We start from the raw sequence: 27,623 nt of genomic DNA, 5'->3' as shown, positions 1-27,623 counted from the left end.
GAACATTTTTTGGTTGTTTATGAAGGCTTTACTTATAAACGGGGGTTCGTCGGCAAGATATCAGTTTTCTCAAAGGGCAGTTGTAATTCTATTTTTTGAAGACTGTTGATCTGGGTACTAACTTCTTCCACATCCACAGCTAAGAGAGCTAAATCATCCGTTAATCCTAGACAGTTTGTACTTATCGAGGGGTTTGCTCCAATTTTGATTTTAGTGGGTTCATGGTGTAATCGTCGGTTACATTGAAAAGAAGTGAGGATAACATTTCACCTTGTCTAAGATTGATTATTATTGCGAAAGCTTTTGAATCTTTTGCCCTGAACTTTACCTTCGAATTTGTGTTGATTAAAGGGAATTCAATATTTTTTAATTAATCTTGCACGAAGACCGTACGATCTGAAGGTTTTTAAAAATGTCCATCTATAGACGCTATCATACCCTTTTTGAGAACTATGAATAAAGTAAAGAGTTGTTTATTTCTGCACTTGTAATATGCAATTATTAGTATCAGGGTGAGAATTTAGTCTCAGCAGCTTCTGCATGGGCGATTCGCATGCTCCAAGTTGTGGTTCCAGACTGTTTTTGATCTTGCAGTAAATCATACGGGTAAACCTTTTGTATGTACAGTCCAGAAGAATTATTTATCTTTAATTATCCGTGCTGGTTGTATCTCCTTTTTTAAATAATGGATGGGTTATTTCGGTGATCTAATGCTCTGTGAAATGAATAGAGAGTCCAAAATAGTCACTGAAAACAAATCTACATAGTTAATGCAGTGGCTTACAAAGTGTATTAGCTGCTGCCCTGGCATAATCTTACACTAGACATTAAGACGTGTGTACTAAGCTTAGCTGAAAAGCTACGTTTACTTGCCACCATCTTCAATTTTCATAGACTCAGCTCCGAAAACAGAGTTGTTAGGTGTGTCTTATTTCCGCAACACTTTTGCCCCCTGAGGGAAAAAAAAAAACCATGCGTGTGAAATGTGGTTGAAACCACTCCAATCCTTTCGGAGTTATGTCTTAGATGACACCTCCACATCTTGGGGCCAAATGTCATCAGAATTGTCACAAGTCAGTCTAGTGACATCGACGATTTTAAGGGTGACACTCTACAACAACCGAGATATATTTAGCTATCTCAGCTATGGATGTGGAAGAAGTTCGTGCCCAGATCGCCAGTCTTCAAACAATAGGATTACAAGTATTCTTTGACAAAACTCAGATCTTGCCCATGAAACCACAGTGTAAGACTCTAGGAAGTGGAGAGTAGTAGACTTAAATGTGAGAAAGGATTATTTAACAAACATTGTACTGGAAACAGCAAGAGATGTTGCAGGAGCGAAAAGGAAAGAAAGTTTGAGACGACACAAGACAGCTGATGAAGAAAAGAGCTAAAAGTAAATAATAGCAGAACTCAGAATGAATTAAACAAAACTATTCAGAAACACTCCGACAAAAAGTCAGAAAGTGTAATTAGAAGATTTTAGGGACAACAGACTACAACAACCAAGGTATGACGTACACTGGGTAGAGACATAACATTACTCAGAACATCGGCTGACTCTGTTACAACAAACTGGTAGACACTACTAAACCTGTTTGAAAATTTCTTTAAACGTCTGTATAGTGCACCTAATGAAACAAACAAGCTGTAAGATTGAGTACATTCCGAAAGTACTACCAGAAGAAGTAGGGGAAGAAATCGGCACACGGAAAGAGGAAAAACTTATGTGATTGATGAGGTACAGTAGAAATCATCAGAGCATGGGAATATGTGGTGAAAGGAAAACTTACACAGCGAATCTTAGTATGTTTTCGTAATAGGACGATATCGGATAGCTGGAAATATGCTACGATTAGTGTAATCCACAAGAAAACGATTAGGGAAGATGTGGAGAACTGCAGGTCGGGAAGATTTTGAGTTAAATTTTCACAAATTTCTTACTATTTCTCTACTGAAAGCAAGCATCAAACCCTAATCAATGAAAAGAACAAGCCGGCCTCATTAGTTGGTGTAACGCAATCTACTGTGTGTCACCTAACAAGAGGAGCGCGCCTAAGCGTCGTAATTTATAGTATGTGAAGGGCTTGGCCAGAAATGAAAATGATGGAAGTGAGAGATCTAGACGACCAAGCGTTTCGAAAATTTGCATTTTTGGCGCGGGTTGGGCGATGTATAAGCCATTTATGTCAGCATAGTTTCCATTCAGCGTTCGGCCCAGCACAAGGAGAGGATTACAGGAAGGTAATTCAAGTGTCGTGGGGTAGAGTCCTTATATGAAACTTTTCTGTTTTCAATTTTTCCGTTACTGACACTGCAAATAAACCGAAATAATACTCAGTATACTGTTTTTATTAAAATTTTCACAAAAGCTATGAAAAGGAAAGTGCAAATCGGCAAACTGAAAAATTATAAAACTGTCTAATTTTATACACCAAGGTCTCCTGTATGCGTTAGAATCCCCTCCTGGAAATTTATTTGCTATCTTAAATTTTCCATTGTCTGTCCTTTTCATGCCTTTTATGAAAATATTAATAAATACAATATATTGACCATTATTTCGGTTTATTTGTTGTGTCATTAACGTAAAATTTAAAATAAAGAATATTTCCGCATACAGGCTCGACCTTACAATCTTCAGTTTACTCTTTTGTACTCTCCACTACACCTGGACACTACGCTAATGTAAAATGGTCCATGCCTCGCCCGACCCATGCCAAAACTGCTAGTCTCTCTAAAGGGTTGACAATTTAGTGCTCCCACTTCTCTCATTTACATTCCTATCCAACCCTGTGTATACCATAAATCTGTACGAAATCGATGATAATGAACAGGCGTGGTGACTTTGTAAGTGGTAAAACGAAGGAACGGATATTAGTGACCACTTTTATGCGGTTTATAGTCTACTAGAAAGCGTTTGATTTTGTCGTCGTAAAATAAGGAACAGAGTATACCTACATCAGTCTGTTAAAAAATATATAAAACAAAGCTACGGCTTCCAATATATTGGATCAAAAGAGAAAAACGCTCAGAACTGAGAAAGGAGTTTAGACAAGGTTACTCCACTTGATAAAAAAATGTTTTCTGGAACCCTGGAGGAGGTGTTTAAATCTTTAAATTGGGATGAAGAAGGGTTACGCATAAACTGATCTTATCTGAGCCACCTTTGGTTTGTAGATACCATTGATTTATTTATTTCGAATCCAGATGAACTTCACCAAAGGATAGAGGAAGTGGACACAATAATTATGACTGGAGGTCTGAAGATTAACTGCAGAAAAGAGAAAACATGATAAGTTAACACACCGGTAGAGGAATAACAAATATTAAAGACTGTGTTTACAGGCTTTCTCGGCGTATTTCATTAATGAAGTCTTCTCGGGTGATCAGCCGAGTGGTGGCGCCTTCCTGTCAGAATTGTACTCAGAATAAAATCTTGTCAATATTTTCTATGATTTCATTATCAATGACAAAATCTCCTCCGGTGACAAGCCGAGTGGCCGCGTCGTCTTGTTGCAGCTGTACTCAGAGTAAAAACTAGTCAGCATTTTGTATGACTTCATCATTAAGGATAAAATCCTCTTGGGTGATCAACCGAGTGCTGGCGCCATTCTGTCGCAACGTTTCAAAGTTTTGTTTTCATCATCTTCAGGCGAAAACTCCCCTCTTCACCTGAAGATGATGACACTAAACTCATTGAAATGTTGCGACAAGACGGCGCTGCCATTTGGCTGATCACCCGAGAAGATGTTATCATTAATGACGAGGTCACAGAAATTGTTGAAGAGTTTGTATTCTGAATATAACTGAAAATAATAAAGAGGTAGACACTTAAAAAGTATTGGAAGATAAAATTTCTAATATACTTTCAACAGAAAATCTACAACCAGTATTAAATTAAAAAACTGAAAATGTATGTTAAGAGCGCAAGCTGTTCAAAACGAGCGTTTACTGACGAGAAACGCAAACGTGCATGTCGGACGCAAGAAGACGAGACAGAAAAACAAGCGAATGGATAGAGAAACAACAGGAGTTGAGGATGTAATAATGACGGTTACAAAAATGAAACGGACATAGGCTGAGCATATAGCGAGACGCTACGAAAGGAAATTGATGAAGGAGAGTATGTGCTCTGCTTCTCTTGATAAGAAAAGACCTACAGTATAATAGAAGGGAAGATGGACAAACGTGGATGTTAAAAATTGAAGATCACAATGTGCACTGATGAACCAAAATATTACCACAACCTTAAAGCGCGTCAGTCCATCTTTGAAACGCAATGCAGCAGCAATAATTAGAAAGAAATAAAGACATACAGTTTACAATGATAAACAACTTCGCTTAAATCATGTTCCACAAAAATGTTTGACACTCTCACAAATAAACAACTCCATGATCATCTCATTTCCTATGGTAACACTGACATTAAACGTGTAATCAAAGCTCTCGCACGTGTGTAAGATAATATGTTAGTCAATAAGGCTTAAAAAATTTAGTATTATTACAACAGCGCATGAAATAATATCATAGCCTAGAATCTAAGTACTGCCGGCCTTTCAAGCGTGTAGTTTTTTAACATGTCATGTACTTCTAGAGGTGTTTATCGCGTATCAGATGTATGCAGTGTCTAATTTTAGCGGACTGGTTGTAAACATGGAATTAAAGTAGGGCCTTGAAAGTTGCATAACTACTAACCTTTAAAGATACTCCTTTAGAAAAATAAACGTTTCCAGATACTGTTAGAAATTCCAATTCCAGAATGTCTGGGATATTTTGAAATCTGGCGAGAAAGTCCTTCACCTGCAAAGAAAAGGTGCAATGACTATAACGAAATCCAGGGGAAGTGGTATACTTATCAGTGTACTTCATAAGACTTCTTCCTTGGAAAGTAAAACAGTGAACTCTAATATATCCTCGTTATTTTGCACATACGTCGACGGCATACTTCATACCTCCTTATAATACTCTTCAGAAAGGTGGACAAGTGGTACCGTGTCACTTCCTCGAAGAGGGTTCATTGAAAGTGATCCGTTCTTCAATTTATACAGATTGCTCATCACCAGCAGCAGATCCGAAGTTTTTTTAACTGGCAAAAACCGACGGCGTGGAACGTTGACTCCTAAACAGTAGTAATACAAAATTTCTGGAGGTTAAAGTATTACTTTACGTTAAAGTGCACAAAAAATAAAAGTGGAATGCGTACATAATTTTAAGCACTACAAAACTGATGCATTTTGGTGTATTTTAACAACATGACACAAATGTCTTTATCTTCAAATGTGTGAGAAAACCAATGTGCACTCCGTGTGCATACCGGGGGGAGTCATTCCAGATGTGGAAAGGGTCCTTCCGGATGCCATGAAGGGTACAGTGTGCACCCATCTGCAGGTAGTCGCTCATGTCGGCACCAATGATGTGTGTCGCTATGGATCGGAGGAAATCCTCTCTGGCTTCCGGCGGCTATCTGATTTGGTGAAGACTGCCAGTCTCGCTAGCGGGATGAAAGCAGAGCTCACCATCTGCAGCATCGTCGACAGGACTGACTGCGGACCTTTGGTACAGAGCCGAGTGGAGGGTCTGAATCAGAGGCTGAGACGGTTCTGCGACCGTGTGGGCTGCAGATTCCTCGACTTGCGCCATAGGGTGGTGGTGTTTCGGGTTCCGCTGGATAGGTCAGGAGTCCACTACACGCAACAAGCGGCTACACGGGTAGCAGGGGTTGTGTGGCGTGGGCTGGGCGGTTTTTTAGGTTAGATGGCCTTGGGCAAGTACAGAAAGGGCAACAGCCTCAACGGGTGCGGGGCAAAGTCAGGACATGCGGGGACCAAGCAGCAATCGGTATTGTAATTGCCAACTGTCGAAGCTGCGTTGGTAAAGTACCAGAACTTCAAGCGCTGATAGAAAGCACCGAAGCTGAAATCGTTATAGGTACAGAAAGCTGGCTTAAGCCAGAGATAAATTCTGCCGAAATTTTTACAAAGGTACAGACGGTGTTTAGAAAGGATAGATTGCATGCAACCGGTGGTGGAGTGTTCGTCGCTGTTAGTAGTAGTTTATCCTGTAGTGAAGTAGAAGTGGATAGTTCCTGGAATTATTATGGGTGGAGGTTACACTAAACAACCGAACTAGGTTAATAATTGGCTCCTTTTACCGACCTCCCGACTCAGCAGCATTAGTGGCAGAACAACTGAGAGAAAATTTGGAATACATTTCACATAAGTTTTCTCAGCATGTTATAGTCTTAGGTGGAGATTTCAATTTACCAGATATAGACTGGGACACTCAGATGTTTAGGACGGGTGGTAGGGACAGAACATCGAGTGACATTATACTGAATGCACTATCCGAAAATTACCTCGAGCAATTAAACAGAGAACCGACTCGTGGAGATAACATCTTGGACCTACTGATAACAAACAGACCCGAACTTTTCGACTCTTTAAGTGCAGAACAGGGAATCAGTGATCATAAGGCCGTTGCAGCATCCCTGAATATGGAAGTTAATAGGAATATAAAAAAAGGGAGGAAGGTTTATCTGTTTAGCAAGAGTAATAGAAGGCAGATTTCAGACTACCTAACAGATCAAAACGAAAATTTCTGTTCCGACACTGACAATGTTGAGTGTTTATGGAAAAAGTTCAAGGGAATCGTAAAATGCGTTTTAGACAGGTACGTGCCGAGTAAAACTGTGAGGGACGGGAAAAACCCACCGTGGTACAACAACAAAGTTAGGAAACTACTGCGAAAGCAAAGAGAGCTTCACTCCAAGTTTAAACGCAGCCAAAACCTCTCAGACAAACAGAAGCTAAACGATGTCAAAGTTAGCGTAAGGGGGGCTATGCGTGAAGCGTTCGGTGAATTCGAAAGTAAAATTCTATGTACCGACTTGACAGAAAATCCTAGGAAGTTCTGGTCTTACGTTAAATCAGTAAGTGGCTCGAAACAGCATATCCAGACACTCCGGGATGATGATGGCATTGAAACAGAGGATGACACGCGTAAAGCTGAAATACTAAACACCTTTTTCCAAAGCTGTTTCACAGAGGAAGACCGCACTGCAGTTCCTTCTCTAAATCCTCGCACAAACGAAAAAATGGCTGACATCGAAATAAGTGTCCAAGGAATAGAAAAGCAACTGGAATCACTCAATAGAGGAAAGTCCACTGGACCTGACGGGATACCAATTCGATTCTACACAGAGTACGCGAAAGAACTTGCCCCGCTTCTAACAGCCGTGTACCGCAAGTCTCTAGAGGAACGGAGGGTTCCAAATGATTGGAAAAGAGCACAGGTAGTCCCAGTCTTCAAGAAGGGCCGTCGAGCAGATGCGCAAAACTATAGATCTATATCTCTGACGTCCATCTGTTGTAGAATTTTAGAACATGTTTTTTGCTCGAGTATCATGTCGTTTTAGGAAACCCAGAATCTACTATGTAGGAATCAACATGGATTCCGGAAACAGCGATCGTGTGAGACCCAACTCGCTTTATTTGTTCATGAGACCCAGAAAATATTAGATACAGGCTCCCAGGTAGATGCTATTTTTCTTGACTTCCGGAAGGCGTTCGATACAGTTCCGCACTGTCGCCTGATAAACAAAGTAAGAGCCTACGGAATATCAGACCAGCTGTGTGGCTGGATTGAAGAGTTTTTAGCAAACAGAACACAGCATGTTGTTATCAACGGAGAGGCGTCTACAGACGTTAAAGTAACCTCTGGCGTGCCACAGGGGAGTGTTATGGGACCATTGCTTTTCACAATATATATAAATGACCTAGTAGATAGTGTCGGAAGTTCCATGCGGCTTTTCGCGGATGATGCTGTAGTATACAGAGAAGTTGCAGCATTAGAAAATTGTAGCGAAATGCAGGAAGATCTGCAGCGGATAGGCACTTGGTGCAGAGAGTGGCAACTGTCCCTTAACATAGACAAATGTAATGTATTGCGAATACATAGAAAGAAGGATCCTTTATTGTATGATTATATGATAGCGGAAGAAACACTGGTAGCAGTTACTTCTGTAAAATATCTGGGAGTATGCGTGCGGAACGATTTGAAGTGGAATGATCATATAAAATTAATTGTTGGTAAGGCGGGTACCAGGTTGAGATTCATTGGGAGAGTGCTTAGAAAATGTAGTCCATCAACAAAGGAGGTGGCTTACAAAACACTCGTTCGACCTATACTTGAATATTGCTCATCAGTGTGGGATCCGTACCAGATCGGTTTGACGGAGGAGATAGAGAAGATCCAAAGAAGAGCGGCGCGTTTCGTCACAGGGTTATTTGGTAACCGTGATAGCGTTACGGAGATGTTTGATAGGCTCAGGTGGCAGACTCTGCAAGAGAGGCGCTCTGCATCGCGGTGTAGATTGCTCGCCAGGTTTCGAGAGGGTGCGTTTCTGGATGAGGTATCGAATATATTGCTTCCCCCTACTTATACCTCCCGAGGAGATCACGGATGTAAAATTAGAGAGATTAGAGCGCGCACGGAGGCTTTCAGACAGTCGTTCTTCCCGCGAACCATACGCGACTGGAACAGGAAAGGGAGGTAATGACAGTGGCACGTAAAGTGCCCTCCGCCACACACCGTTGGGTGGCTTGCGGAGTATAAATGTAGATGTAGATGTATGGGTAAGAGAAGCTGTAAGTAATTGTTGCAGTCAGTTTCTAACGAAAGAATACTTTAAGATATTTGACATGTGCTATCTACACAGGGTAAAGCAACTAAGACAGGCCACCTCAAACATATTCAGAATAAATAAATACATCGAGATGAGGTTCTCGCCAGTTTACAGTGGGCAACATGGCAAATTTCCTGACGTTTGCAAGTAATTTTTATCGTTTACAATCGCCTAGTAACGACACTGATTGCTATTTCTAATGGAACTATATACTTTCTTCTGCGGCATTTGAAAGAATCTTCTAAGGGAACTTCAACGACATAACCTGTGTGCGACTTGATCAAACAGTATCAAGATAACATCGGCACAAACCACTGTCCCGCATCCTGCTATAGCAAAATGGCAAATGGTTCAAATGGCTCTGAGCACTATGGGACTCAACTGCTGAGGTCATTAGTCCCCTAGAACTTAGAACTAGTTAAACCTAACTAATCTAAGGACATCACAAACATCCATGCCCGAGGCAGGATTCGAACCTGCGACCGTAGCGGTCTTGCGGTTCCAGACCTATAGCAAAAGTAGGCAGGCACGGTTCGTGTGTCTATTATCACGGCTGTCATGCTAAGTGCTCATAATGTTGACCTTGAGCACTGCTAAACGCTATAAAGTTATTCTGGAGATGCAATAGTGCACGTTGAATTCAATCTGGAGTTAACGTCAGCACAGGTCCGTGTTATAGGGCATTTTACGCCTTCTGGAGTCGTCGGTGTTTCCTAACAAATCTCTTATTTCAATTTTCACCACATATAAAAGTATACAAGTGTTAAGGTTGGTGCGTGTGCAGACCATTTTGCGTTTCCTGAACGAACGTCCCAGTACTCTCCAAATGCTCTCTTAAGAGGGTCGGTCATTACGTATGCGAAATGGCAGGGACATCCATCAAATTGGTACCACACTGATTGTTTTATATCCAATGGGATGTCTTCCAGTAACTGCGGCAGCAGCAAATCTTAGAAACTCGAGATTTAGATTCTCGTCGATAAAACGGGGACCAATGATGGGTGTCCTGAGAAACACGCGCCAAATATTGATAGACAAAGACCGTTGTTTTTATCCACTCCTTTGAGTCACCGTGGATTTTCAACTGACGATTTGTGCATATTGCGAAGATTTACTTGTCCATGGTTTGTAAACGATGCTTCTTACTTAAACAAAATTTTTCATAGATATGCCTCATCACTTTGCACTTTTCGTAGAGATGTTTGCAGTATGACAAGCTACAGTTATTACATATTCTTTAAGTGATTTCACCACGAACTTACTGACAATAACTTCACCGCATCCAACTTTGCTAAATCGGCTTATTCACGGATAAAGAACCGCACTCGTTAGATGTGCTATTAATTCTCTAATGTATTAACAGCCGCATCGTAAGATCCACGGAACTTATTTTTGGTTATAATGTTTACAGACTGGGGCAAGCGTTGTTCTCAGTGGAGAAGCGCATGTTTCTAGATAATTATGCAACCACTCACAGACTTTACATGCATCGTACACCATGAAATACAAAAATGCCAAGTGTAACATTATAAGATGTTAAATGGACGATCACATTTTTTTCCAAACAGCTACAAATTATGAAACATTCTGGCAGATTAAAACTGTATGCCGGACCGAGCCTTGAACTCGGGAACACTGCCTTTCGCGGGCAATTGCTCTACCAACTGAGCTACCCAAGCACGACTCACGACCCCTCCTCACAGCTTCGCTTCCGCCAGTACCTCGTCTCTTATCTTCCAGACTTCACAGAAGCTCTCCTGCGAAACTTGCAGAACTAGCACTCCTGGAAGAATGTATATTGAGAAGATATGGCTTTGGCACAGCCTGGGGCACACTCCGCTGCAGAGTGAAAATTTCTTTCTAGCTACAAATTAACTCATATAACTTATCACAGCGAAAAATTCGACAAATGACCGGCCTGTGAGCAAAGTGATTTACTCTCGCAACATTCCCGGTGAACTTGATATAATGCCTCGAAAGAGAACGAGTTTGAACGCAAAGAGCGAAGGAGGCAAGATCAACGAAAAACATTCATTTTGAAATGTGACGACATTACCGACTGAGAAATCTCATCAATACAGCAGCATTAAACAGGGGACAGCTTTTAAGTGGTGTGCATGGGGTTACATAGAAATATTCATTTGCTGAGGGCTCGCTTGAAGCTGCACTGTAAGCACGAACGTTTAACGAGGTAATTTGCATTTTCAGCAGTTAGTCTCCTTGACTCGTTCTAGTTTAATGCAGACAACAATAATGCTTAGCCGCGCCGTCTAAGGCATCTTGTCACGGTCCAGTTTGGTTCCATTAGGCCTTACCACAAATTTCCAAATAATGCTTAAATGCCCCTGTAATCATACACTCATCAAAAAAAGTTTTGCATCACGCCGGTTCCCAGAACTCATAAAAACAGACAATGACTGTGGATATTGAATCACAGACACAGTCCCTTTGACTGTTCAGAGATGTCACTAAACCCGCCCAAAGATGTAAACAACCATGCATGAGCGGCGCCTATTAAACGGAGGCGGTCCGACAGCCGATCAGTTCCAGTCATTCCACCAGGACGGAGGTACACGGCTGTAGTTCAACCATGCCTAGACGGTCAATACCGCGGTTCGATCGCGTCCGCAGTGTTACTTTGTTTCAGGAAGGACTCTCAACAGGGGAAGCGTCCAGGCGTCTCGGAGTGAACCAAAGAGATATTGTTCGGACATGGAGGAGATACAGAGAGACAGGAACTGTCGATGACATGCTTCGCTCAGGCCGCCCAAGGGCTACTACAGCAATGGATGACCGCTACCTACGGATTATGGCTCGGAGGAACACTGACAGCAACGCGACCATGTTGAATAACGCTTTTCGTGCAGCCACAGAAAGTCGTGTTACGACTCAAAATGTGCGCAATAGGCAGCATGATCCGCAGCTTCACTCCCGACGCCCATAGCTGTTCATTTTTGACACACAACCTACGACCCGCTTAGAGACAGAAGTGATGACACTTTTGCAGGACCTGACCATCATTTTGCAGGACAATGCTCAAGCACGTACACTGCAGGCTGTTACTGATTTGTTTGACTGATGGGGCTCCTAAGTGCTATACCACCTACTGCAGTCCCCTGACTTAAGCCCTCTTGAGTTCAACTCGATTTCTAAACTGAAGGAAACACTTCACGTCATTCGCTTCAGAAACGCTACAAATTCGTCGGACAATAGACCGCGCCGCTAGAACTGTCAACACAACTGGCACTTCTAAGAGTATCCTACGACTTCCACATCGCTGGTAACGGGTTATACACAATGCTGGTGACTACTTTGAAGGTCAGTACAACTTTGAAACACGTATCTATTTTGTACGAGCTGTAAATAAATACTTGCCACTATTAAAGTTCCAACCTTCGTATATGCTAGTACAGGACTAGATGTTATCAACAGCATTGTTGTTCAGGAGCACAACACAGATTACACTCCTGGAAATTGAAATAAGAACACCGTGAATTCATTGTCCCAGGAAGGGGAAACTTTATTGACACATTCCTGGGGTCAGATACATCACATGATCACACTGACAGAACCACAGGCACATAGACACAGGCAACAGAGCATGCACAATGTCGGCACTAGTACAGTGTATATCCACCTTTCGCAGCAATGCAGGCTGCTATTCTCCCATGGAGACGATCGTAGAGATGCTGGATGTAGTCCTGTGGAACGGCTTGCCATGCCATTTCCACCTGGCGCCTCAGTTGGACCAGCGTTCGTGCTGGACGTGCAGACCGCGTGAGACGACGCTTCATCCAGTCCCAAACATGCTCAATGGGGGACAGATCCGGAGATCTTGCTGGCCAGGGTAGTTGACTTACACCTTCTAGAGCACGTTGGGTGGCACGGGATACATGCGGACGTGCATTGTCCTGTTGGAACAGCAAGTTCCCTTGCCGGTCTAGGAATGGTAGAACGATGGGTTCGATGACGGTTTGGATGTACCGTGCACTATTCAGTGTCCCCTCGACGATCACCAGTGGTGTACGGCCAGTGTAGGAGATCGCTCCCCACACCATGATGCCGGGTGTTGGCCCTGTGTGCCTCGGTCGTATGCAGTCCTGATTGTGGCGCTCACCTGCACGGCGCCAAACACGCATACGACCATCATTGGCACCAAGGCAGAAGCGACTCTCATCGCTGAAGACGACACGTCTCCATTCGTCCCTCCATTCACGCCTGTCGCGACACCACTGGAGGCGGGCTGCACGATGTTGGGGCGTGAGCGGAAGACGGCCTAACGGTGTGCGGGACAGTAGCCCAGCTTCATGGAGACGGTTGCGAATGGTCCTCGCCGATACCCCAGGAGCAACAGTGTCCCTAATTTGCTGGGAAGTGGCGGTGCGGTCCCCTACGGCACTGCGTAGGATCCTACGGTCTTGGCGTGCATCCGTGCGTTGCTGCGGTCCGGTCCCAGGTCGACGGGCACGTGCACCTTCCGCCGACCACTGGCGACAACATCGATGTACTGTGGAGACCTCACGCCCCACGTGTTGAGCAATTCGGCGGTACGTCCACCCGGCCTCCAGCATGCCCACTATACGCCCTCGCTCAAAGTCCGTCAACTGCACATACGGTTCACGTCCACGCTGTCGCAGCATGCTACCAGTGTTAAAGACTGCGATGGAGCTCCGTATCCACGGCAAACTGGCTGACACTGACGGCGGCGGTGCACAAATGCTGCGCAGCTAGCGCCATTCGACGGCCAACACCGCGGTTCCTAGTGTGTCCGCTGTGCCGTGCGTGTGATCATTGCTTGTACAGCCCTCTCGCAGTGTCCGGAGCAAGTATGGTGGGTCTGACACACCTGTGTCAATGTGTTCTTTTTTCCATTTCCAGGAGTGTATTTAATCAATTACGAAACCATGGATTATGGCTGAATATACAGTACGCATAGGAAAAATAAAGGAGTTCGAAAATCCACCGTCTGCTGAAGCACTACACAATGATGAGCGAAACATTATGACAAGTGACCGCCGCGAGATAGAATGGTGTCTGATTGCAGGCACGTGGCCAGGTAAAGAAAGTACACTGCCTGTCAAAAAAAGTGAAGAACAGAGAAGACATGTTCATATGTCATTGTAACTGTTTATACGTACTCAGCATCGCCGGGCATGTGAATGATCACGGTTGCTGTCCTCTGTCACAGCCAGAGAGCATGAGTCTTATTCATATTCAGTGTTGTTCTCAGGTCTAGGGTATATGAGGGACGTGAACAGCTTCAGATTTTGAGTGACCACTATGAAGGACACGGAGATGCCACATATTCGTGTGAGACAGCATTATCAGAACAGGACAGTTATGGATCTCCATTTGGTTGGCTGATCGAGTCATCCAATATCCAGATTTTTGCGCCATTCACATGTGACAGTGGTCCGATGTTGGACTACATTCGAATGTGAGGGAATACATAGACGTCGTAGACGTCGTCAAGTTTGTGGTTGACCACGTTTGACCTCCAGAAGGGAGACAAGTAGTATTGTCCACCAGGCGCGTTCTAACTCCTTCACATCTGGGTTTGCCATCCGAGAACAAGTAATGGACTCCCTGCAACATTTTGTATCCCCCCATACAATTGGGTTGAGACTAGCAACAGCCGGTCTAGAGAATTACGGCCGCATGTACAGGCTGCTGCTAACATCGACTGTATTTGGAGAGGTGCCATGACTCTAAGCGTGAACTGCGATTGAATGGCGTTGCGCTGTGTTCAGCGAGGAATCATGGTTCTGCACTACTCCAGATGACTATCGTTGGCAAGTATGGTGGTGACCTTGGAAATCGTCCCGTTCTTCCAATGTTTTAGAGCGGCACAGAGGTATTAGTCCCAGCGTCGTGGTGTGGAGAGTCATCGGACACGGCTTGGGGTCACGGCGGGTAGTGACGTAATTCTGACGGCACCATGTCACGTACATACTCCATCCTCACGTGTTACCTCTCTTGCACAGAATCGTGCTGCCATTTTTCAGTAGGACAATGCTTGTCCACAAACGTCATGAGTCGCTATTAACCATTCTCATTATATTTTTCATAATAAAACAATCCCAACCGCATAAAGAAGTTTATTAATTTAATGATGACCGGTTTCGACCACTGTTCTGGCATATTGCTCCGAGAGTGGCACCTGCTCCTCGCTATCTTCAGCAGTCTCCCATGGACGATGTACAGAACAGTGGTCGAAAACGGTCACCAGTAAATAAATAAACATCTTTAAGTGGTTGGGACTGTTTCATTTCAAAAAATTTTAAAATTATTGTAGCCGATGACTTTCCAATAGAATCACCGTAAAAAGTTTCAAAAACATTTATCTGAGTGATGTTGAAGTATTCCCACGTTCAGCAAAATCCCCAGATCTGTCCTCAATAGAACACGTGTGGGCCCGGCTCGGACGTCAGCTACGTCACAGTGGCAGTATCTAGGAAATCAAGGACTAGTTACAACAGTCGTGAGCCAACTTGCCCAGGGAGAGAATACAACTGCTGTACGACTCCCTTCATAACCGACTCAGTGCCTGCGTCCAGGCCAGAGGGGGTGCGACATCTTACTGATGTATGGTGCCAAGTTCTTTCTATATTTGACTCAATACTGTACCACTGAAATGTCATCACATACCATATCAGCCAGTGAAGTTTCATTTCGTTTCTTCTTCCCCTTCTGACGCTTCATTCTTTTGTCACTCAGTGTATAAGCGAAGCAAACACAAATGGTTGTTCATGCCAAAGACGATACGGACAACAAACGGGGTTCAAAATGGTTCAAATGGCTCTAAACACTATGGGACTTAACACCTGAGGTCATCAGTCCCCTAGACTTAGAACTACTTAAACCTAACTAACCTAAGGACATCACACACATCCATGCCCGAGGCAGGATTCGAACCAGCGAGCGTAGCAGCAGCGCGGTTCCGGAGTGAAGCACCTAGAACCGCTCGAGCACACCGGCCGGCAATAAATGGGGAAGTTTATAGGTACAGACGACTTTGACACAAGGCAGCTATCAGAAGTTCGGGTGCTTTTGTCGTGAGCATCTACGGAAAGAGTGGAAGGACAGTGAAAACATCAGTAGACGACAATGGGTCGGACACACGCCTCATCACAGAACGTGAGTGCCTGGGGCTTGTCGACTATGTAAAGCATGATATTCTGTGATCTCTGGTAGGTCTGATGACAGAGTACGATTCTAGTGCGGGCAGAATTTTTTCAGAGCACACTTTTTAGCGCACAGTGTTCAATATCAAGCTCCACAGCAAACGTCCCTTACGTGTTTCCAAACTGACCCAGTGGTATTAACAATTACGATTACAGTGGGCACCCATTATCGTGATTGGACCGTGTATCAACGGAAATGTGTCACCTTGTCGGATGAATGACGTTTTCTATTACGTCATCCAGGCAAAGGGCTTGGCTACTAGCAACAGGCGCTGCATCATGGACACGGGTCGTTGGGAGCAGTATCATGCTAAAGCAGAAATTCACCTCGGTAGTAATCGAACGCACCAGGACAGATGTGGATTACATGAACATTAATGTTGACCAATTGCATTTTATCATGCTTCATATCTCCCCAGACAGCGATTTCATCTTCCAGTATGATAACTGTCCGTGCGAGAGTGGTTTGAAGAGTATGGTAGTGCACTCACTATGATGCCTTATCCACCAGATTCGCCTTTTCTTAGGCCAAAGGAGCACAACAGGGATGTTATCGGACGGCAGCCCCGTATACACACACTACCGTCTTGTAATTTACGGGAATCGCTTGACTTCTGCCTAGACATCCGGTGTCACATACTTCTCAGGACCTACCAATGACTTTTCAAATCCATGTCACACAGAACCGCTGCTGTACTGCTTTCCAAAGGTGGCCCAACATGTTGCTGATCAAGTTCAAAATGGCTCTGAGCACTATGGGACTTAACATCTGTGGTCATCAGTCCCCTAGAACTTAGAACTACTTAAACCTAACTAACCTAAGGACATCACACACATCCATGCCCGAGGCAGGATTCGAACCTGCGACCGTAGCGGTCACGCGGTTCCAAACTGAAGCGCCTAGAACCGCACGGCCACACCGGCCGGCGCTGATCAAGTAGTCATAACGTTTTGGCTTACCAACGTCTATTAAGACGCGCCACGGTAAGTCACAGCAGCTTGTAGGCATGCCAGCTGGCACGAGATCTACAGTCTGAACTATCAACATTGCCCGCCTACGACATTAACAATATTATAGCTGAAGTTTTCCTACACTGGTGTTGCACATGCGCACAGGGCATTTTTTCTTATTGTGCCTCTCACTCCTCTGTCAGCGGGCATCTCGTGGCGTGACCATTAAAACAGCAACGCCAGCAAGGTTATCAAATAACGAAATTTTAGTTTTTGTGCGTATACACTGTAGTAGGGTAAATACTTGATTAACCTTTTAATTTATTTGGGAGTATACAAGTTGAGAAATTTAATGCACAGAGCTGTCACATTGGCTAGCAGCAATGGCTCTAGCCTGGCTGAGCATCAAGTAGAACTGATCTTAGATGAGAGATATGGGTATGTCATTCCATTTTGCTTCTGGTCTGTGCCAGAGTTCATCAATTGTATGGTTGGGGAGGGGGGGGGGGGCGCGTTAGACTATCAACAACCCATGAACATGAATGAGATTTTTCTCTCTGCAGCGGAGTGTGCGCTGATATGAAACTTCCTGGCAGATTAAAACTGTGTGCCGGACCGAGACTCGAACTCGGGACCATTGCCTTTCGCGCGCAATTGCTCTACCAACTGAGCTACCCAAGCACGACTCATGCCCCGTCCTCACAGCTTTACTTCTGTCAGTACCTCGTCTCCTACCTTGCAAACTTTGCAGAAGCTCTCCTGCGAACCATGCAGAACTAGCACTCCTGAAAGAAAGTATATTGCGGAGAACCCCGATGCTGTGGCTAAGCCATGTCTCCGCAATATCTTTTCTTTCAGGAGTGCTAGTTCTGCATGGTTCGCAGGAGAGCTTCTGTAAAGTTTGGAAGGTAGGAGACGAGGTACTGGCAGTAAAGAGATAACATGTGTCAACTAAGTTGTTGATGCCCAAACGTAAAAAATCATTCCTTTTTAGAGCAGAAAGAGTGGAAGAATACAGCTATGATAACCATCTTGTCTGAATGAGTAACATGTTCCGTTCGAACTGTGATGGGTAGTAGAAGATTGGAGGCAATTCTAATTCAGACAGATATTATCATTCATCCTTTAGTTGTCCACGGACTGTGGTATCATATTCTGACCTGAGATTCATTCAGAATATACTACCAAGGACCACGAAGGACTACCCCTGATATCGATTTTTACGGTTATGCTCTCGAAGAAGACAACAGTCTCAGCTTGTATTAGCCATTGGAAGTATAATATCGTCGAATTTTGGCCACGACGGAGTTCACGAAGCTGATACGTGTGCAAAACGATTGTTCTCAGTGGGTGCCCCAATGTGTGCAGTGGACACAGATCAATACGGAACATTTCTTTTCGCGGATGTGTTCCTATTTAGCTTCCGCAGAGGCAAATTCCTTGATAGGTGAAGACCATTGCATTTACAACAACCATCTGCTCAGCGATCTGAAAAAAAGACAATTTGTATGATTTTTAACGAAATTAACTTCTATTTGTAAGCATTAATTGCCCATTTACAAATGAATCTATACAATTTTCATTTTTCTTTTGCATTATAATATGTGTTCCAAATTGCATTGTCATATCCACGCAACACTACTTCTTTATGTAACTGAAACTGTAAAGAGTAATTACAGTACTGAAATGTAATTCTGTTATAAACAGCAACGTTGCTGTAACAAGCTGGATCACAAATAACGGATTTTTCACATGAGGTTAAAACTATTCCGCTTAAATGCGTATACTTTAAACGAGGAATAAAGAGGGAGTGTGAGAGAAAAAGTGAGATTCTGAAAACGCTGCGAAACTCCTCTTTGCACACGATTTTCTCGTAAATTTGAGACAGAAGGCATAAACCGGTAGTTGTCCGCAATGAATGAACGAAACACAAATAAAATTTACATTGCTGTCGATGGACCATTGGACTTTCCTTACTAAACTGTGGCGAATTTCAAGCAAATTGCAGCAATTTCCATAAATCATGGCGTTGAATACGAAAACGAATCGAGGCAGCAGGTTTCATTCCGTACCTACGGCTCAACGTAAATTTTTTATCGTTGGTGGCTACTGCGTTTGATATTTAGCACTAGTGAGGATACTGTGTTACTGGACCAGAAGGGAGTTATAACGAGAAAACCAGAAGTTACCATTCATGCTTTAAAAAATCTGCATTCAAACATATGCATATTTGAAAGCAATGTGAGACTGCATTCAAACGTATGCATATTTGAAAGCAATGTGAGACAGCAAAAGATCTTTAACTTATATTTTTTCACAATTTTTTTTTTAATCTCAATAAATGTTTCGAATATAAGAGTCTCTTCAACGACTTTATGACTGTAACAAGGATGTTAAATAGGATGACCGTAGCAGACAAGGAACTTGTTATTTAACTAGCTGATTATCTGGAGTTGCACACTACCTGTTTATCACAGTCTTATATTTGATAGGAAAATGGATGAATGTGTAACTATGTATTCGATTACGTCTTTTTCCTTCTCACTGCCTTTATTTTCTCATCTCGCTCCTAAGCGTGCCAGAAGTGTCTTACCTTCACAATAATTTTTTTTCTACATCCTAGGATACGTAGGAACCAAGTTCGGGAACCATCGTTCTTTCGACTGGTTTTGTGTTGTACTCCTTCTCTTCTTACCTTGTGCTAATCTTTTCATGCCTACGTATCTAGCACACACAACATTCTCTATAATCTGTTTCGCATATTCCAGTTTCTGTCTCCTCCCATTTTTCTGTCTCTCAATTGCCAAGTCCACTGCCAAAATAACTATTCGTGGATGCCCTAGCAAATGTCCCACTAACTTGTTGCTTCTTCTGGTAAAGATCTTCCCAACATCCCTTTCCTCACCAAGCCTTCGTAGTATTCCTTAATTTTGTGCATTATCTGTCCAATTAATTTCGAACATTCTTTGATACCACAACATTCATAACACTTCCAGTTTCTCAATCTCTGGATAACCGATGATCCACGTAACGCTTCCATACAATGGTTGCACTCTAAGCGTACACTTTCAGAAATTTCTTCATATGTTACAAATCAATATCACACAGCAGTAGAGCTCTTTCATGGATGAAAGCAGTTTTCACTTGTTCCAAACTACTTCTGGTATCTTCTAGCCTTCAGCAACCTTATATGATCTAGATTGTTATACAGTGTTTCGGAAATTCCCATTGCAAACTTCTAGAACCTGTAAAGGAGTGTGATTACATAATATTTTGAATAGGAACCCATGTCCGGAAACGTACCGTTTCCGTTCTACAGCGGTTTCAGTTCAGATGTGCAACGTGTCCACCTCAGCAAAGGGAAAGAGAAAAGTCTCAGAGTTGTTTGTCCTGAGATGCATTAGGGTAGACAGGATGACGTGTGGTACGTCAAACGGTCACCTGATGTCACTCTGCGTCTGCCATCGAGCGAGAGCTTTTCAATTTCTGTGCGTCTCCGATACAGTAAACATAGTTCGGTACACGTTTTCGGAATTCACGGACATGCTTTTTGCGTGCAGTGAAGCTCGAGGTAATGGAAGAGCTGTTAGTGGGCTGTATCCTGCACGTTTTCATCAACGCAGCACGCCATCACACAAATTTTTTGCCTAAGTTACGCAGCAGCTTCGAGAAACAGGTACCTTCACCGTGAGGAGGCAGGAATGTGGTGCTCCACGGCAATGACGCACGCGCGAATTTGAAGAAGATGTACGACATCGCATTGAAACGAAAATGAAATGATCGTATGGCATTTATTGGCCGGGATATCCCCTTCGGGGTTCGGCCGTCATATTGCGAGTCTTTTTAGTTGACGCCACTTCGGCGACTTGCGTGTCAATGATGATGAAAATGATGATGAAGGACAAACAACACCCAGTCCCCTGCCGGGAATCGAACCTGTTCCCCCTCGCGTTGAACAAAACCTGTCAACGACTATTCGAACAGTTGCGCGTGCAATGGGTGTTAGTCGCAGTATCGTCTGAGACATCGTGCGTGAGCAACAATTACATCCGTACCTCTTACAAAGAGTACACGCTAAGGCTGCAGCCGATTTTCCACAAGGCGTTGACAGCTGCATGCGACTCCTGCACCTCTGCATCGACACTTCTCTGATCCCATGTCGAGTTCCGTTCACGGATGAATGTAAGTCCACTGGGGACTGTGTTCTGAATTCGCGAAACAGCCATGTCTCAGCAGACGAAAACCATCGTGAACGCATGTTCAGGATTTCAGCACCGTTTTGGCATTAACGTGTGGGCAGGTGTTCTGGACGGTCGTGTGATTGGGCCATATCTCCTTCCCCTCAAGCTAACTGGTCCTGCATACTTGATCTTCCTACAAAACGTATTGGATCCGTCCTTGGAAGCGTAATTGAATGTCCGCTGGGAAATGCGGTTTCAGCATGCTGGTACACTACCTCACATCTCACGTTCTGTTCGGAGACATCTCGACAGACGATATGGTGAAAGATGGATAGGCCGAGGTGGTCTATCCGCGTGGCCGCGGCGTTCGCCGGATTTAACTCCTATGGACTACTTTTTGTGGGGTCGTATGCAAAGTTTAATTTACGAGACTTCTGTTGTAAAGCCAAAGGAAGATCTGCTGGCACGAATTCTGGCTGCAGCACTAGAAATGGAGAGTGTGTCCAGAACATGCTTCGTAGGTAAAATGACTGTAACAACGTTGGTGGTCGCCACATCGAACTGCTGTTGTAATGCGTTGGTACTGTTCTGTACGTATAGTATGCTGGGCTCTTTTTAGTTTTGGAGTAATATAAAATACAGACAAATGCGCTTAAGTGATAGATATTTCGCTAAATTTCCTTTCGAATTGTTACCTAATAATTGTACTGTGTTACACCTAATTCAGTTCCTCAAGCAGAAGTGGATCAGGAAAATATCTGAAGTGAAACGGTACGTTTCCGGACGTGGGTTCCTATTCAAGATATTATGTATTCATTCCCTCTATAAGTCCTAGAAGTTTGTAAGTCCTAGAAGTTTGTAATGGGAATTTCCGAACACCCTGTGGGAAAACACATCAAGCATGAGAGGACGCAGGTGGTCCGTAGTAATGTACGTATAGTGCTTAGCTGTCGTGGTGCCTTCGATAACAACGGTAGGTCCACGTAGAAGGTGAACGCACCCACCGGCCAAAATCCATGGTTCAGTGCAAGCTAAAACAGTCGTTCTCCTGGATGATAACGTATCCAGGCACAGTCACCACCTGGTGTAACAAGAAACCTGTTCATTCCCACCAGACGAGACGTTTCAATTAATCTATAGTCCAATCTCGATGATGTTGTGCCCACTGTAATTGCAACTGGCGATGTCGTTGGGTCACAACGTGGGTGCTGAAACTTATTGGCAGATTAAAACTGTGTGCCCGACCGAGACTCGAACTCGGGACCTTCCGTGAAGTTAGGAAGATAGGAAACAAGGTATTGGCAAAAGTAAAGCTGTGAGGAAGGGGCGTGAGTTGTGCTTGGGCAACTCAGTAAAGTCACGATTAGATGACAAGGTGTTGGACGTCAGCGCTTCTCATAAGATGTGGACGTCCCAGTCTTCCCGCTGTGACAATTAGTGACCTAATTATTGATACTACGTGTCTAATAGATGAAAACGCTGAAATTTGTCATAGTGATGTTTGGTTTAGACATTCTAAGGCTCCAATAATAATTCTTAACATAATAATGATGAAAATACATTTGGATAAAGTATGACAGAACTAACATAAGAACAATTTTTGCCCTGTTGTTAATGTTAAACAATTAGTTCTACTTGACGCTCCTATAACTGGTGGAACTCAAAAGTGAAATGGAGTAGTACCCATTTTCGGCCATTTGTGGCATATCTTGCCACAGAGTACAACGATGTTGCAGCAACCAGATTTTTTTTGCAGCACACACTTTTCCAGTATGAGATTTTCACACTGCGGCGGATTGTGCACTGATATGAAACTTCCTTACAGATTAAAACTTTGTGTCTACATAAAGCTCCGCGTGGTACCACAACACCAACATCGCCCAGGTCTGCCACGATCACCGGACTACCAATCTACAGCAGTCATGTGCTCACCTGGGAACTGGACAAATAACTTTCTACCCAACATGTATTTAAGCTCAAATGTGTGTGAATTCCCAAGGGACCAAACTGCTAAAGTCATCGGTCCCTAGACTTACACTCTACTTAAACTAACTTATGCTAAGAACAACACACACATCCATGCCTGAGAGAGGACTTTAACCTCTGGCGGGAGGGGTCGCGCAATCCATGACATGGCGCCTCAAACCATGTGGCTGTATTTAAGCCTAGCCTGCCAGTTCTAACTGAAGCTCCAGTCTCTGAAATTCATCACTCCATTATATTCCATGACCAGACAAGCCGTTGCCAGCCCAAAGCTATCGATCACCATCGACCACTGCCTCATTCTAATTTGCCTTTAAGGAACAATAACTTTGTTACGGGGTCGGGGAGTCGAACCCGGGACTCCAGGTGGCCAAGCTGAAGCCAGGACCCACCGCGCCGTATTTTGTCAGGAGGCCGAGCATGTTCAAGAGTGTCAAGGGGCAGCGCAGGGTGATGCAGTTGTGTTCGATAACATTTATTTATTCTGATAATTTACAGTACTCGATGGGTGAAGCGTAGTGTCGGCGCATCACCCAAGTGCTGTCCTGAGTCCAGCCGGCTCAGCAGACTTCTGGTATGCCGACGTCACTGCTGCCGTCATCAAGGCCACCCTGCTGGAAGTCAGCCGTGCTCTCCCAGTTGCCGCCCGCCGATGCGTTGCGACTTGCGCCGCGCTGCTGCCTGTGATGCCGGAGACTGCTACAGTCCCTGGTCCTCGCTGCCCTCCACCCCATTTGGCCTGCTCTGTCCGACCGTGGGTGTACTGATCACCCGTGGCCTTCGGGCCGCCGCTGCTCCCAGGACAGGACCGCGCCCTCCTGGATGCTGTGCTGCAACTTGCCGCTAGTGGTGCTTGCCGGATGACAACACCCGTCGCCATCTCTTGCACTGCCGCAGCACTGCTGCACCTCCTGCAGCGTGTGCCTCGCCCGTACCCCAGTACACCATGTGGGAAGCGGATGTCACCTATAGACTCGAGTGGAACCGGGACTTCCTGGACCCGCTGCAGACCGCTGTCCTCCTTCAGGCAGACCGTGCGATCTCGAAGTTCCAGGCTACCGTTCCGTCCTGCCCCAGTGTTGTGTCCCCAGAGGCGGAATACAGCCTGCACTTTAACATTCACAGGCGAAGTCATCTCCATGACCCGGTATGGTTCGTGGTACTTTGACAAGAATTTTTTCGTCTTTTCCTTAAGTGTATATGGATTTGTGATTAACACTCATTGACTTACCCTGTACTGTGGTAAAGGTCCCAACCGCTTATTCGGTTCTTCCAGCCTCTCGAACACTTTCGTATTGGCCTTCTGTACTCTCTTCCAGACTTCCAGTATTGTTCATGCAAATTCCCTGACTGTGCCTATTATCTCCTTATTTCGGACGTAGAACGTCAAGTGGCGATGGCATCATTCTTCCATAGACCACCTCGAACGGTGACATTCCAACCCTGAATGTATTTTAGTGTTATAACTCGATGCCACGTATGGAAGATAAACAACCCAGTTATCATGGTTTCCAGTCACATAGTAACTTAGCATTTTCTAAATTGTCCTATGTACTGATTCCGTTCTCTCATTGGCCTGTGGATGAAATGGACTGGTCCATATTTTTTTAATTCTCAATAAACGACACAACTGTGACATTAATTCGGATATGAAGTTCGTTCCCTGATCTGTAATTATGGTATCAGGCACCCCAAACTTCAATAACCAGTTATTGACTAAATCTTGTGCTGCCGTACTTGCCTGTTGGTCTGGTATTGCGACCATGGCTAGAAACCGCGAAAAGTGATTAGCTATAGTTGAAACTTAATGATTCCCTGCCGGTGTTTTGTTACATGGCCCGCAAATATCTAGCCCAATAAACTCAAATGGTTTTGAAGCCTCTGGTAACTGTTGCAATGGAATTCTTGTGCATGTCACATCTGCTCACTGTGCACATGGCACACAGTTTGCTATGAATTGTTCCACATCCCTTCCCCAAGTGCGCCACCAAAATCGTTCTGCTACTCGTCTTCCTGTAGCTCGACGACCACCATGCCCTGAGAGCACATGATCATGGGCCTGCTTCCTCTGTCAAACTCTTTGGAACCATTACCCGTGGTCCGCACCTGGTATCTCTACACAACAAATTTCCCTCCACAATGAAATGTGGTTGAGTTCTAAAACCCTGGCACTCCTCATCCTCTGTTAGTGCCCTTTGCCATTACGCAACACTCTTACCCATTACTTCTAATGTGTCTTAACTTGCGACTTAATGCATTTTCATTCCCATGTTTCTTCCCTGGCTTATGAATTACTTCAATGTCTACTTCACTTAATTTTAGAGCCCACCATGTTAATCGACTAGAAAGATCCTTGATTCCCAGTAACCATCTCAACGCTGCATGATCCGTCACGACTTTAAACTTCCTACCATAAAGGTAACAACGAAAATACGTTACTCCATATATTACAGCCAACATCTCCTTTTCCATTGTGGAATAATTCCGCTCTGCCCTATTTAACTGTCTAGAAGCATACTCCACCGGATGCTCTTGTCCATTCACCATTTGCCCCAAATCACATCCTGCTGCGCCATTTGAAGTGTCACATGATAAGATGAAGTCTTCTTCAAAATTCAGAAACACCAACACCGGAGCAGAAACTAATCTCATCTTTAATTCATCGAAAGCTTTCTGACATTGCTCCATTCACTGAATTTTCACCCCTTTCTTTAAAGGCTTTGTTAACGGCTCAGCTATTTTAGCAGAATCTTCTACAAATTTACGATAATATGAACATAACCCAACATACGATTGTAATTGCTTCGTTGTATGTGGTATCAGAAAATTTTGAACTGCCTCTGTTAACTGAGGATCAGTTCACACCCCTTGTTACATGACCTAAATATTTGATATGCATCTGCGCAAAATTACATTTTTCTAAACCTAATGTTAACTGTGCCGACCGCAATCTTCTAAAGACTTCTCTTAAACTTGATACATGTTCTGGTACATCCTTCGAAAATACTGTCATGTCATCTAGGTAAACCATACACGTCTTTGGTTTCAATCTCCTTAAAATCCCATCTAATAATCGCTGAAAAGCTGCCGGTGCATTCTTAGGTATGAGAACTATACTGCTTGAATATGGACTATCGCTATGCTCTATGATTCCATCCTGTAGTTGTTCTATAAACTCCTCTAGCAGCCGTTACATATGACGTACTATCCAACATGGTTTCCTAAAGACTGGTGTATTATCTTCTGTTGGTATGTGATCTTCGTAATCGGTGTTGCCGGTAACCTACCCTCTGCTCCGAATAAATGTCAATAACAATTCCTCTAACATGACTCTGTCATCTCCCTGCAAATGCTGTAATTTTCCCCTTAATTGCCCTGCATCGACGTTTTGCTTAGGGCTCGCCTCTAAATCCTCCCTACCGAGGTCATCTTCATCAAAAAACCAACAACAACCCTATCGACAAGCTAAAATCCGCTCTTCCGAAGTTATCTGTACTTACAGGAACCTTATAATCTCCTTCCACATAACTTGCGTGAGCTAAACTCCACCTCACAAAACAGTGTGCATTATCCAACTCCTGATTACTCGAGATTGGCTCCACCATGTACAACGTCTCCTTTGGTAAGTCTGTATTTATCGAAAGCAGGTAACTCGTTTCACGATATGAGAGTTCCAGAAATATGATTAAGTAGTGGTTGAAATCATTAAAGGAATTGTCAATAGGATCCAACGCAGGTATGTGCTTGAATGGAATGACCCGATTCCAAATCATGGGCATCATATCTAGCGGATAGCGTAACGCTAGAGATCTAGGCAGCTAGTGTACATTTTCTTATGACCTCAATCGGCACATCATCTACTACTACTGTTTGTGTTATTTCTCAATCAGTCATCGTTTATAACTCAATGGATATATTGTGGAACCCCTGATATGGTCTCGAGACAGAATGCACTACAAATACTATAGCTGGGGCGGTGTGAGGGCGTCACAAATACCGCTTACATACCACGTTCCTTAGCCGAATCATTTTCAAAATGCGGTAATTTTATCATGAGGTTGAATCGTGGGCTACGTGGTGATCTGATAATACACATTCCTTAGATCACCGTCACAGTATTTGTCAGGAAAAAAACCACCTCACTCACAGGTAATGCCGTACCTCGACTCGTAAAGCAGGTATAGCTTTTAACATGGATACTTTCGTGCACCTGTAGAACCAAGATCGCTTGTGACAGTAACACGCAGTAGTTGTTGGGATCGGGTCGATTATGTCTCTCTTTCTAAAACACAGTGGTAGCACTCGCAAGAAGAACCTAAGAGACATGTCCACCCATTGTTGATTTTTGGTCAGTATTATTTTGTATCGTAGGCAATCAGCTATTGACGAAGTATTATATTTAGTAGCAGGGGATGCGCCATATGTTCGCATTTGAGCATCAGGTTTATAAAGTATGTGTTTGTGGAAAGGAAATGATTATGTCCAGTCGTAAGGAGGGTATGGATTTGGCTTGGAGTACTGTGATGGCAAAGGGAAGAGTGTGTCAAGTCATAAGAAAGGTAGTGATATTACTATTTCTAGAACCACTGCCGACAGCAGGGTGTATTTCCGATACTTTGCTCACTGTCGAATGCCATT

The 27,623-nt window shown here is 43.9% G+C and overlaps 1 protein-coding gene across 1 annotated transcript in view; it reads right to left on the bottom strand.

Annotated features, from left to right (window-relative positions):
* The window catches only part of LOC126456649 (UTP--glucose-1-phosphate uridylyltransferase-like), a 254,398-nt gene that overhangs the window by 2,390 nt on the left and 224,385 nt on the right, over positions 1 to 27,623 (bottom strand). The window contains exons 9-10 of the mRNA XM_050092392.1: positions 4,956 to 5,122; positions 4,699 to 4,803 (exon numbers count right to left, since the gene is read on the bottom strand). Coding sequence (XP_049948349.1) covers positions 4,699 to 4,803; positions 4,956 to 5,122 — 272 coding nt within the window. The remainder of the gene's footprint in view (positions 1 to 4,698; positions 4,804 to 4,955; positions 5,123 to 27,623) is intronic.

The sequence above is a fragment of the Schistocerca serialis genome, chromosome 2 (assembly GCF_023864345.2).
Source record: "Schistocerca serialis cubense isolate TAMUIC-IGC-003099 chromosome 2, iqSchSeri2.2, whole genome shotgun sequence".
Taxonomy (NCBI): Eukaryota; Metazoa; Arthropoda; class Insecta; order Orthoptera; family Acrididae; genus Schistocerca; species Schistocerca serialis.
Note: the sequence above shows the minus strand (reverse complement) of the source record. Positions and strands in the feature narration are given on the sequence as shown.